The 13,490-nt window shown below is 45.2% G+C and overlaps 1 protein-coding gene across 3 annotated transcripts in view; it reads left to right on the forward strand.

Moving 5' to 3' along the window:
• The window catches only part of FRMD4A (FERM domain containing 4A), a 449,437-nt gene that overhangs the window by 412,744 nt on the left and 23,203 nt on the right, over window positions 1-13,490 (forward strand). For all 3 annotated transcript variants that reach the window (XM_060258276.1, XM_060258274.1, XM_060258275.1), the window contains exons 17-18: window positions 2,361-2,589; window positions 4,145-4,201. In XM_060258276.1, coding sequence (XP_060114259.1) covers window positions 2,361-2,589; window positions 4,145-4,201 — 286 coding nt within the window. The remainder of the gene's footprint in view (window positions 1-2,360; window positions 2,590-4,144; window positions 4,202-13,490) is intronic.

Consider the following 13,490-nt stretch of genomic DNA (forward strand, 5'->3'; position numbering starts at 1 on the left):
CCTCATGTCTTCGCTCTGAAAGTTCTTTCCGGAGCCTGCTTCAAACTCTTGAGATGGGAGGAAGAGAGCTTGGAGGAGACTGAATGTCAACAGCTGACACTGGTGCCTGGAGAATGATTGATGGGCCAGCTGCTGTTTGTTCAGCTGAGGAACTGGCTGGCAATTCTTCCAGGTCTGTTAACCCTTCCAGCTCCTCCTCGTCAGGGCTCATGACACAGACTGTGTTCAGGTCTTCCTCTGTCATGTCGCCCTGGCACTTTGCTCGCTGCTCCTGAGGTAGCCCCCACTCACTACTGGATCCCCTGGCTTCGTTGCCTTCTGCGTGGACCTTTGGGGTTTGGGGGTGCTGGGTTTTAATTGGAGGTGTCTTTGGAGAGCTCAGGGGTACTCTACCAAGTTGAGGAAGTCCCCTCTCAGCAAACCCTCCAGCTCCCTGAAAGGGGGGCTTTGTTCCCCCCCTGCCCTCCTACCTTGATACCTTCTGTGCTTCTATACTATGTTGTGCTGGCAGCCTCTCCCTACCCCTGCTAGAGCCATTTTGGTCTTTTTCCTGCCTTGTTGCATCCCTGGCACCTCCTGCAGCTGTGATACCACCTCTTTGGATGCCTGCTGTTCCAGGGGGTCCCCTCCCCAGCCCCCTCAGCTGTGGCCTTGCAGAGGCTGCCATTCCCAAGATATTGCAGGGGGTGAAGGAAGCCCCTGTGTACTAGAGTGCTGTTGCTGGGCTGCTGGCCCTTTATCTCTTGGAGCGATTTGCACCAAATGCCTAATGCCGAATTGCTGACTCACCGAGCTGGCTGGTATAGCCCAGCAGCAACACCAGCCTTGCAAAAGTGCACATGCATTTGCAATCTGCAGATGTATGGTTGTGATCGGCTGTTGGGGACCCCTTTCCACCTCCACTTCCCACCTTGATTCCAGGGCAGTGAAGGAAGAGGTGAGGGAAAGCCCAGAAACAGTAGGAAAGAAGGTGAGTGCATTCCCTTTAACTTTTAAACCCCCTTTCTCACCGCTATTCAGTAGCCCCGAATACCACTGAATACTTATTTGGTAGCATTTAGGCGGCTGTATTTGGTACCCGAATAACATCAGGGATTTTGATTCAGCTGTATTCTGTGCCAAATGCAACTGAATCAGCTGGTATTTGGGGTTGTATTTTGTTCAGCCAAATCAAACGCACACCCCTAGTATCTATGTTAACATGTGAGGGAGCCATGTGAAGCCAGCTCACATGCTTTGTTCAAGTAGATATTTCTGGAGCATCAGGAAGCTGCCACTTCATTAGTGTCTGTTGCACAGCAATAGCTTGCATGTTGCTCAATTTATTATACAGAGATTGAATAGACTGTTAAGCAACTCTTATTAGTAACTTATTTACATAATATCATTGAGGTCAACAAGACAGTCATATGAGCAAAAGTTACTGCCACTTCCTGTATGATATACAAAATGAAAAGCTAGAGTTTCACAGATTCTGTTGTCAGTAAAGTTACTCTGCTCTTTTCCATATCCCTCCCCATCAGTTCTGGCGCGCTACTGCTGCAGTTTATCCCAATTTCTACACACATTTTGTGCCTTTAATTTTCACTTTGTTTTGTTGTCACTGTTTTTTTCTCCCTGGAGGAGAAATGTCATAACCTAGGTTTTTTTTTTTTAAGAAACGGATTTTGAATCAGTCTTTTTAAGTGCACGTTTTTGTCAGTTTTCTTTGTCTCACCAACCTTCAGCCCATTTTTCAATGATTAAGCTGCTGTCATCATTAAACCACTTTTTCTCTGCCCCCCAGAAAAGTGATTTCGGTTTTTTAGAAAGACCTTAAAATATTGATATATTGTTGCAGTATTGTAATAATAGTTTAAGCAGGTTCTCTGAATTTCTAACTTTCATTTTTTTAAAAAGTATCTACCCTCTTCCCTCACTGAAGTATGCATTTTTCTTTGTATCTCCACAAAAGAAAGGGAAAGAGCCTTACTTTTTAAATAAAGGAAAGCTGGGAATTCAAAGAACTTACTTAAACTATCATTACAACACTACAGCGATATATCGATATTTATGGGGCATTTTAAAAAAATAAGGGGAGGCTCTGATGCTATTGATGAGAAAACCAATGACATCAGCACCCTCTATTGAAAATTCTCATTATTTAAGCTGGTGAAAGGAAATAAACTGATTCTATTCTGTAATAGTGCACTAAGAGGGTGGACATGTGGAAGAACCCTGTCTCAAACCAATTCCAGTGCTTGTGGATCAATTCCCAAGAAACTCAGTAGTAACTCAAGCATGCAGAAAGGGTCTCTGTTTTGAGCCTGCAGAATTAACTAATGAACTGACACAAAAAAAACATATTTCTTTTTGGTCAGGAAGCTGAGTTGGAACGCTTAGAGAGGGAATTCGCCATTCAGTCACAGATCACTGAAGCCGCTCGACGCTTAGCCAGCGACCCCAATGTTAGCAAGAAGCTGAAGAAACAAAGGAAAACCTCCTACCTTAATGCACTGAAAAAGCTTCAGGAGATTGAAAATGCTATCAATGAGTACCGTATCAAATCTGGAAAGAAGCCAACGCAAAGAGCCTCCCTGATCATAGATGGTAAGCATGATTAAAACTTCACGGTGCTCTATATTAAAACGGTACCCAAACAATATGTGGGAAGTCTAACAGTGCAAATTGCTTGGTTATGCGGAAAACTAATGAGGAGATGACGTTCTCAAAAACGTATGCGAAAATGTTTAGAATGTGCTTTTTGAGTCCCAGCTCACTTTTCCAGCAATGTGAAGGGGAGATCATACTGAGAGTTCTTCATATGGGGATATTACAGCTTATGGGAGGAGAGCTGCGATGTGCCAAGAGAATTACAGTAGAGATGTATGATAAGCTTAAAATGTGCCAAAAAAATTATGGTAAAATCCAGCCAAAGCTGAGTAGTTTTCCACATTGATGGGGAGATTTAAATGAGTCCCTAGATCTTAGCTCAGAAAGGATGGTCCCAGAACATAAGCGAAGCCATGTTGGATCACGCCAATGGCCCATCCAATCCAACACTCTGTGTCACACAGTGGCAAAAAAAAAAAAAAAACCCAAGTGCCATCAGGAGATTCACAAGTGGGGCTAGAAGCCCTTATTTATTTATTTATTTATTTATTTATTTATTTATTTATTTATTTATTTATTCTATGACTTATATCCCGCCCTTCCCATAAAATGGCTCAGGGCGGCTCACTCACCTTCTACTTTGTCCCCCCCCCCCCCCCATAAGCACCAAGAATACAGAGCATCACTGCCCCAGACAGTTCCAATAATATGCTGTTGCTAATAGCCACTGATGGACCTCTGCTCCCTATTTTTATCCAATCCCTTCTTGAAGCTGGCTATGCTTGTAGCCGCCGCCACCCCCTGTGGCAGTGAATTCCACATGTTAATCACCCTTTGGGTGAAGAAGTACTTCCTTTTATCCGTTCTAACCCAACTGCTCAGCAATTTCATTGAATGCCCACGAGTTCTTGTATTGTGAGAAAGGGAGAAAAATACTTCTTTCTCTACTTTCTCCATCCCAAGCATAATCTTGTAAATCTCTATCATGTCATCCCACAGTCGACGTTTCTCCAAGCTAAAAAGCCCCAAGTGTTTTTAACCTTTCTTCATAGGGAAAGTGTTCCAAACCTTTAATCATTCTAGTTGCCCTTTTCTGCACTTTTTCCAATGCTATGATATCCTTTTTGAGGTGCGGTGACCAGAATTGCACACAGTATTCCAAATGAGACCGCACCATCGATTTATACAGGGGCATTATGATACTGGCTGATTTGTTTTCAATTCCCTTCCTAATAATTCCCAGCATGGCGTTGGCCAGATTGCAAGCCTTTCTGAGTATATTGCCATACTAGCTAACTGAACGCAACTGAGGGCTTCCTACCCAAAATCTCCTATATAAAATCCAGTTCCTGGGTAGTTTACCTCTCAAACTAACAAATCCAGTTCCTGGGTAGTTTACCTCTCAAACTAACAAACTAGCAAACTTACTTATGTAGTAGCCAAATTGCTGGCTCACAACTTTAATGCCAGTAGCTCACGAAGTAGAATTTTGGCTTCCAAGACTCCACACCTTAGAGGGAGAATTGCCCACCGTGTGTGTTTTTGTTTATAGATGGAAACATTGGCAGTGAGGACAGCTCCCTCTCAGATGCCCTCATTCTGGAAGATGGTATGTAAAATATTTGTGGAGCACTGCAAAATACCTGTAAACTTTGTTTGAATGTGGAAACTGCAAAAAAAGGAAGCTAGAGATGTGCCAAAAAATTTTTGGTAAGATTTAGTCAAAGCTGAGTAGTTTTCCATATTGATGGGGAGATTTAAATGAGTCTCTAGATCTTAAATATACTCAGCTTTGGCTGAATCATGTCCTAAGTGTGTAATAATTTGGTTTGGTATGTGTAATTGGCTCCATGGCATTCTTTGTGATTTTTTTTCCCATAGAAAAACACACATATTCTTCATGGAGAGTATTATAAAGTCTGGATTTTCCCCCCCTCTCAGACCAAATAACTGTTTGGTTTCTTTTTGCTCCAAAATAAGTAAACACTTTGAGACTATAAGGAAAGTCATTTGAGATGTCATTTTGTTATGATCTTATAGTGTGTTCTTTGATGCACATATCAAAACACTATCAGCACTTCTTTGAAGAATACTATCCTTATACTAAAGTTATTTTTTGTAGCCTTGCTGTATCTCTTCTTTTTCCATGAGTGTTTCTGAAATAAATAAGAAAATCTTTGGAATAAGTAACAGGTAGAAGCTTGTTATTTGGTGATACTTCACTCTTGGCCACTGTTCCTGCTAAACTGCACTAGAGTACTTTGGTGCACTAGTTTTTAGGCTATTTTTGTCTGAGTGCACAGTGACAAAATTAACTCAAGCTTGCTTCCTTCTCTTGGGCTGCTACTGCCTTCCTCAGTCACGCAGGAGAGATACAAAGCCAAACCTTCCTTCCCTCCACTGTGAGGTCTCCCACCTCCTCCTCCTTTGGGGAGGAAGGGAGAGGGAGGGAAAGAATGAGAGAGAGAGTGCTTGCACGAGGGAGACAACAAAACTGGGGGTCCCATGACAACTTCAAGAGCAACAAAGTTTTATTTGAGGTATAAGCTTCTGTGGGGGGTGGGGGGTGGATTCCAGAAAGATTAGCTAAGTTTTACTGCTAGGGGTGTGCAAGAAAAAAATCAAGGTGTTTTATTCAGGTATATTGGACCCAAGTCATACCATTATTACAAAGTTAACTCCACAGAACTAACTAGTGTCACACCAGAGAATCCCAGCAGTGTTTCTTTTTAAAATTTTTGGCACAAGGGCACATTGGAAGCCCCGCAGAACATTCAAAAGTGCACCACCTGAACCAAGGCCAGCCGAATACAGAGAAGCCACCCCCCAGTAATGTTCTGATCTTCTTCATGGTCTCTGTGCATCACACCCTTGGGATCTATGGCACTTGCGCCAGTTCCAATTGGTGTTATGTAGCTCCACTAGAGGGATTTTTCTGTCCCTGCATCTGAGCATGCCCAGGGACTCCACCACGCGTGCTTAGAGAGGAGATCACCAAGATCCTTCCAGTTCTCTTCTGATCGCTGTGCATTCAGGACTTACCTCTTCGGCTTTCCAGTCAGTGTACACATTTGTTGGCCTCTTCTTCAGTTTTTCTCTATCTTCCTCAATTTTTTCACTGCTTGTCTCCTTTCTGTGAAAGAAATGGAACTGTGAGTTTCTTCCTTGCGAGACCTGCCCTCGCTCCCCCCTCCAACCTTTAGGCTCTCCTAGCCTATGCAGGGTTTCTTCAAACGGTGCTCCAGGTGTGGTAGCAGACTCACCCCCTTGGACAGACACCCTCTGTGCCTCCTCTGCCTCAGCGAAGTGAATCATACCGACTCTAGCATTCACTGCCTAAAATTCGGCAAGCAAATGTGCAAAAACCGAATCGCCCATCTCCAAACTGTGCTGCTCACATGATGTCACACCTCTAAAAATGGAACCAGTTCAGCAGTGGAGGGTACAGCCTCATTGGCTTCAATCCCTCTCACTTCTCATTAAAGCTCCCATGGGTGCATCAAAGATCAGTATTGGAGCAGCCACTCCAAAGCCGAAATCGGGCTTGACACCAAAATCTTCTTCAGCTTCTCCTAAGCAGCGCAAGAAGGACAAGGAGCATAAGTCAACCAAGGAACACTGATTGGACTCCTCCAAACGTAAACCATCACCAAGCCCTTCTACCTCATCACTGACTCACAAGTAGCAGATGATTGCTACTACCCTACCAGACCTGACACCACCGAGATCACTACTGAAAAAGATTTTAGCCTCTCTGCATCAGGTGGACTCCCCTGTCCAGGGTACTCTGACTCAGGTCACACAATCCGCTCCTCTCACCAACTCTGACTGGATTAACTTGACACAACATTTCTCTTACTCAACTTTGTCCTGCAGGGCAAGCTCACCTTGATACTGACCTTCAGACTCTGATTCCCATTTTTCTCCTCCACAGGATTTCAGGGAACCACCACATGACCCCTATCACCAGGATCGCTTTGAGGATGACCACTCCCAGAGCTAGCAATATCCTCCAAGCTCTGCCCCATGGGATCCTTACAACCTCTGCCTCAGTGGTTCTCAACCAGAGGCCCTTTGGACTGGGATTGGTACTCCTCCCACAGATCACCTGACACCCATTGACAGGATGCACCATCTAAACAAAAGCCGAAACATCCAGCCCCATCAGCTCCAGTCTCAACACCAACAAGAACCAAAAAGGCATTGACTCCAACTTCGGTCCCCAAACCCCTCTCTTAATCAGGTTCCTCTGACTATGCAGAGACTCGAAGCCCCAATGGAGCAGACTCCGATCATGACGAATCTGCCCACCCAACAATCCATCCCCTCTGACGCCAGTTACCAAGAATGCTTCCATCTCAGCATCCAAGGACCTGAAGTTGTATGGGGACCTGATCAAAAGAATGGCTGTCTCCCTGGGATTATCAATACAACAACCCCAGCTGGAAGTTGATGATCTAGTGTTTGATATTGTGCAAAAGGACGTTTCCACTATGGTCACCTTGCCTTCAGCTAAAGTGATCTTTCAAGCAGACAAATCAGGATCAACTGCACTATTATTGAAATGTCTGGATCACACGTACAAGGTACAAGACAAGGATGCTGAATTCCTATTTATGCACTCGAAACCCAATTCCATGATGGTCACCTCATCTTCAAATGGTAAACACTCCACCTCTTCTCCACCTGATAAGGAGGGCAAGAAGATGGACTTCTTTGGCAGGAAGCTTTACTCAACTGCCACAATTGGGATTAAAAATGCCAAATACCTTGCTTGCTTTGCTATCAATTTGCTCTATGGGATCAGATCACTCGCCTCTTGCAATCTCTGCCAGAAGACCAATGTCGCAGCCTCCACAATTGACTCGTTGCCACATAAACTATCTGGAACTGTTGGTAGTTCATTTTGCCCTTCGGTCTTTCCGTCCCTTAGTAGCGGAGAAGGCGGTGGCACTGTTGATGGACAATACCACAGCCCTTTGTTACATCAACAGGCAGGGCTGGACAGTCTCTTGACGGCTCTGTGCGCTAGCGATAGAACTGTGGATGGAGTGCCTGGAGCACGGCATCTATGTAAAGGCTGCGCACCTTCCAGGGGTGCTCAATCTGCAGGCAGACTCGTTGAGTAGAGGAGCAGCATCTCCACACGAGTGGGAGTTGCAGTGGCGCTTCCTTCAACCTGTGTTCCAGCTCCGGGGGTATCCTCAGGTGGACGTGTTTGCCACAGCCAGGAATCGGAAGTGTCCTCTGTTCTGTTCCAGGGGGGGGCATGGATCCAGAGTCACTGGGAGACAGCCTGATGTTCCCGTGGAACGATTGATTCCTATATCTGTTTCCGCCTCTGCCGACAAGAGTTGTCAACAAAATTGTAAGAGAAAGGCTGTGCTGCATTCTAGTGACACCGTGGTGGCCTTGGCAGAACTGGTTCCTGATCTTGCTTCAACTAGCGAGGGGTTTTTTTTATCAGTTTCCGGCGGAGCCAGACCTTCCGTCGGCCCAGGACGGTTATGTGTTCCATCACAACGTGCCTCATCTGAAACTGACGGCGTGGTTCATCGACCCTGTGAGTTCTCCAACGGAGTCCAACACGTCTTTCTAAATAGTAGAAAGTTGTCTACCTGTGCTTCCTACAACAGGAAGTGGGGGAAGTTTCTTCAGTTTCTGGCTGACCCCACATTCTCAACCCAACGGGTGGGTCTATCGGTGATTTTTGATTTTTTTGTTATCTTTGGTGGATGCTGGACTTTCCTTTTCTTCTGTTTGTCAGCAATATCAGCGTACCATGAGTCTGTTGAGGGGCATTCAGTTTTTGCGCACTCTCATTCGAAGAGGTTTCTAAAAGGTCTGCTCAGATTGCATCCTCCATCAAGATCACCTCCACAGTTGTGGGACTTGACTTTAGTGTTGGATAGATTGACCCAGTGTCCCTTCAAGCCAATGGCAACCTGTTCTCTTCAACTTCTGTCATGGAAGACTGCTTTTTTGGTAGCAATCACATCAGAATGCCATGTAGGGGAGCTCATGGCTATGCATTGTGACTACCCATATTAAGTTTTTCAGGAGTCCGGAGTATCATCGGCTCCTTATGTTTCTTTTCTTCCCAAGGTGGTTTCCCAGTTTCACCTTAAGTTTGGCAACCCACGTTTTATCCCTCGCCTTCCTCGAATGAGGAACGTCGGTGGCATGCATTGGACGTTAAGCGTGCGTTATTGTTTTACTTGAATCGTTCTAAGAGTTTTCATCAGGACCAGCATCTTTTTGTTTCTTATGCTGCTCCTAAGTTGGGCTCCAGAATTTAATCTCAACAGCTTTCGAAGTGGTTCACTGAGACTATTAAACTGTGCTACTTGCTGGCAAAGAAGCTGTTGCCTGGGCCCATTCGTGGACACTCTACTAGAGCGATGGCGACGTCGGTGGCGTTCCTGAAAGGCGTTTCCCTGACGGACGTGTGCAAGGCCACCACCTGGTCCTCTCCGCATGCTTTCATGAAGCACTACGCTCTGGATGTGCATGCTCAGCAGAGGGAGCTGCGGTGCTGCAAGCTGTCTCTTCTGGTTGACCGTCTTCCCGCCTCCAGGTATGTCTTGCTTGCTATTCTCCCATGAGTGTGAAGCACAGAGACCACGAAGAAGATAGGTTGCTTACCTGTAACTGTAGATCTTCGAGTGGTCATCTGTGTATTCACACTACCCGCCCTCCTTCCCCACTGCTGACAGTCTCCCTATGTTAGGGGCTTCCGGCAGTCAAGAAGGAACTGGTGGGATCTGCACGCTGGCTCCGGTGAGCATGCGTACTGGGACGCCTGCGCATGCTCACTGGTGCCGAGCACAAAAAAATCCCGGGCTTTTTAGGTATTGATTTGGGGATCAGTGCAGGCACTATATCCCGTGAGTGTGAATGCACAGATGACCACTCGAAGATCTACAGTTACAGGTAAGCAACCTGTCTTTTTGCAGGCCCTGCGGAACTGACCAAGATTCCACAAGGCCCACATTTCCTCTGGCCATGATAAAGGACAAAAACGGTAGAGACCTAACAGAAGCAGAAAAGATTAGGAAGAGGTGGCAAGAATACACAGAAGAATTATACAAGAAGGATCTCAATGTCCTTGACAACCGTGACAGTGAAACTGCTGACCTCGAGCCAGACATCCTGGAGTGTGAAGTCAAATGGGCCTTAAAAAGCATTACTAACAACAAAGCAAGCGGAGATGACAGTATCCCAGTCGAGCTATTCAGAGTCCTAAAATATGATGCTGTTAAAGTGATGCATACACTATGTCAGCAAATTTGGAAAACGCAACAGAGGCCACAAGATTGGAAAAGATCAGTTTATATTCCAATCCCAAAGAAGGGTAATGCCAAGGAATGTTCAAACTATCGCACCATTGCACTCATTTCACATGCCAGCAAGGTCATGTTAAAGATCCTACAAGCTAGGCTTCAGTAGTTTGTAGATCAGGAACACCAGAAGTTCAAGCTGGGTTTCGGAGAGGTAGAGGAACTGGAGATCAAATTGCCAACATTCGCTGGATTATGGAGAAAGCATGGGAGTATCAGAAAAACATCTATTTCTGTTTCATTGACTACGCTAAAGCCTTTGATAGTGTGGATCACAACAAACTGTGGCAAGTCCTTAAAGAGATGGGAGTACCAGCCCACCTCACATGACTTCTGAGAAACCTGTATAAGGGTCAAGAAGCAACTGGCAGAATGTGATATGGAACAACAGATTGGTTTAGAAAAGGAAAAGGAGTTCGGCAAGGATGTATATTGTCACCCTGCCTATTTAATTTATATGCAGAGTACATCATGTGGAATGCTAGCCTGGCTGAAGCAGAAGCCCGAATTAAGATTGCCAGGAAAAACATCAACAACCTCAGATATACAGATGATACCACTCTAATGGCAGAAGGTGAGGAGGACCTAAAGAACCTCTTGTTGAGGGGGAAAGAGGAGAGCACAAAAGTAGGCTTGAAACTCAACATCAAAAAAACTAAGATCATGGCATCCGGCCCCATCACACTATAGCAAATAGAAGGGGAAGACCTGGAAGTAGTGACAGACTTCACATTTCTGGGATCCAAGATCACTGCAGATGGTGACTGTAGCCATGAAATTAAAAGACATTTGTTCCTTTGGAGGACAGCTATGGTGAACCTGAGCAGTATAATAAAAAGTAGAGACATCACCCTGCGAACAAAAGTCCGTATAGTCAAAGCGATGGTATTCCCAGTAGTAATGTATGGCTGTGAGAGCTGGACCATAAGGAAGGCCGAGTGCAGAAGAATAGATGCTTTTGAGTTGTGGTGCTGGAGAAGAATCTTTAGAGTCCCTTGGACTGCAAGAAGATCAAATCAATCAGTCCTAAGGGAAATCAACCCAGACTGTTCCCTGGAAGGTCAGATGCTGAAGCTGAAGCTCAAATACTTTGGCCACCAAATGGGAAGGGAGCACTCACTGGAGAAGACCCTGATGCTGGGAAAGATAGAAGGCAAAAGAAGAAGGGGATGGCAAAAGATGAGATGGCTGGACAGCGTTACCGATGTAACTAACATGAATTTGAGCAGACTTCGGAGGATGGTAGAAGACAGGAGGGCCTGGCATGACTTTGTCCGTGGGGTCGCAGAGAGTCAGACTCCACTGTGCGACTGAACAACAAAGCAGACAAAAAGGAACCCTCTATTTTTGTTAATTAGAATTTTTCTCTAAATTAGAAATTCTGGACCCCTCGCAAAACCGTAATGTTTTGACACCTCCTTCTTCTCTTCTCCGTTTATGTTTCTACCACCTCCTTATTTTTATTCAAAGCCCCCCAATTGCACCCAAGGCTACTATCGCCCCAGCACCCCCCAGGGGGCAATATCGCCCACTTTGGGAAACACTGGGCTAAATAATGATCATAGCAAAGTACAGCTGATCAGCAAATACATTGTAAAAGATAAAATGTGGAAGGCATATATGGAAGACATATCCAATATTAAAAACCACAGTATTAATAATAATAATAATCAGAATTGGAGATTGGCTGACACAAAATCATTGGCAAGAAACCTCTTCATTATTCCCTATGTGGAGGTTGATTCTCATAGGGTATAACAGGGAATTGATCTGGAGGTTTCGGGGGCTCTGGGGGAGCTGTTTTTTGAGGTAGAGGCACCGAATTTTCAGTATAGAATTCTGAAGTCTGCCTGTTTATTGTTATTTCAAAGATCTTCTGCCAAAGTTATTGTTATATTTTACCTCAGCCTGATAGGGTTGCCAATCCCCAGGTGGGGGCAGGGGATCCCCCAGTTTGGAGGCCCTCCCCCCGCTTCAGGGTCATCAGAAAGCGGGGGGAGGGGAGGGAAATGTCTGCTGGGAACTCTATTATTCCCTATGGAGATTTATTCCCATAGAAAATCAAGGAGAATTGATCCGCTGGTATCTGGGGCTCTGGGGGGGCACCAAATTTTCAGTATAGCATCTAGTGCCTCTCCCCAAAATACCCCCCAAGTTTCAAAAGGATTGGACCAGGGGTCCAATTCTATGAGCCCCAAAAGAAGGTGCCCCTATCCTTTCATTATTTCCTATGGAAGGAAGACATTTAAAAAGGTATGCTGTCCCTTTAAATGTGATGGCCAGAACTCCCTTGGAGTTTAATTATGCTTGTCACACCCTTGTTCCTGGCTCCGCCCCCAATGTCTCCTGGCTCCACCCCCAAAGTCTCCTGGCTCCAGCCCCAAAGTCTCCAGATATTTCTTGGACTTGGCAACCCTACCCACCATTAAATAAGAAAACTTTTAGAAAATTGTTCTTAACTGCAAAGTACCATTAACCAGAAGCCTACAATAACCAGAGAGAAAATCAGGAAAAGGCCTAGGCCAGGCAGGATTCATCCCACACAATGACCCAGAACCCACTCACCTGGCTCAAAGAACAAACAGTTAAATAAGAATTTTTTTTAAAAAAACAAACCTGTTGTTAACTGCAAAGTGCTAACCACAAACCAGAAGCAGAGATAACTAGAAAAAGGCCTAGGCCATGCAAGCCTCACTCCCCCCCACCCCCCACAACACACCGCCCGAGCCCAAATAACAACGAACAGTACAGTAAGAAAACATTTAAAATACCGTTGTTATGCATGTCATACCAGTTGCTGTCTTTTGTCTTGTCCAGGCAACAGGTAGGCAGGATCTGATCCAAAGTCTACAGTCTCTTGAGCAGCAGGAGAGGGGAGTGAGGCTCAAAGCAGCAGCTGAAGCAAGAAGCACACACACAATCTCCAGCCAAACCTTTCAGCAGCAATGGAGTGTCGCTCAGCTTTTATGCTCTTTACCCAGGCACAAAAGAATGTCAAAAAAGAACAAAGTTCTATGATTGGCTAAAGAGCAGTGTATGTTTTCCCATACCTGATATCCTATTGGCCAAATTGCCCCTGCTCCTCCCCCCCCCCGTCCCGTTCCTTGGAAAAGCAAGGTAGGCAGCACCAGCTGGACTTTGCATTTGAGCCAGCAGCAACAATCTTGCAAAGATCCAAACCCGCAATGCAATACCTACTATTTGTAAATGCATTGCAATGATTGGCTCTAAGCTCCCCTTAAGCATTTGCCATTGGCCTGCAAAGGTCCTTTCTCCCTCTTTCCTGTTGCCATGAGAACCAGAGCAAATGGTGGGAAAGAGCCAGAAACTGAAGGTAAGTGCATCCCTTTAACGTTTAACCCCTCCCGAGCTACTATTCGGTATTGCCAAATAATTTCAGTTTTTATTCAGGATTATTTATTTAGGGACTTCTGGGCTTTGGTCATGGTGGATTGAGCTGCTCTTCAGTTGATGAGCAGATCAGAATCTCTGTTCTGAGCAGAGAAGGTGATTGCAACACCTGCTGCCTACTTCTTCCAGAAAGGGAGAAGGCCAAGA

The sequence above is a fragment of the Heteronotia binoei genome, chromosome 17 (genome assembly GCF_032191835.1).
Source record: "Heteronotia binoei isolate CCM8104 ecotype False Entrance Well chromosome 17, APGP_CSIRO_Hbin_v1, whole genome shotgun sequence".
Lineage (NCBI taxonomy): Eukaryota > Metazoa > Chordata > Lepidosauria > Squamata > Gekkonidae > Heteronotia > Heteronotia binoei.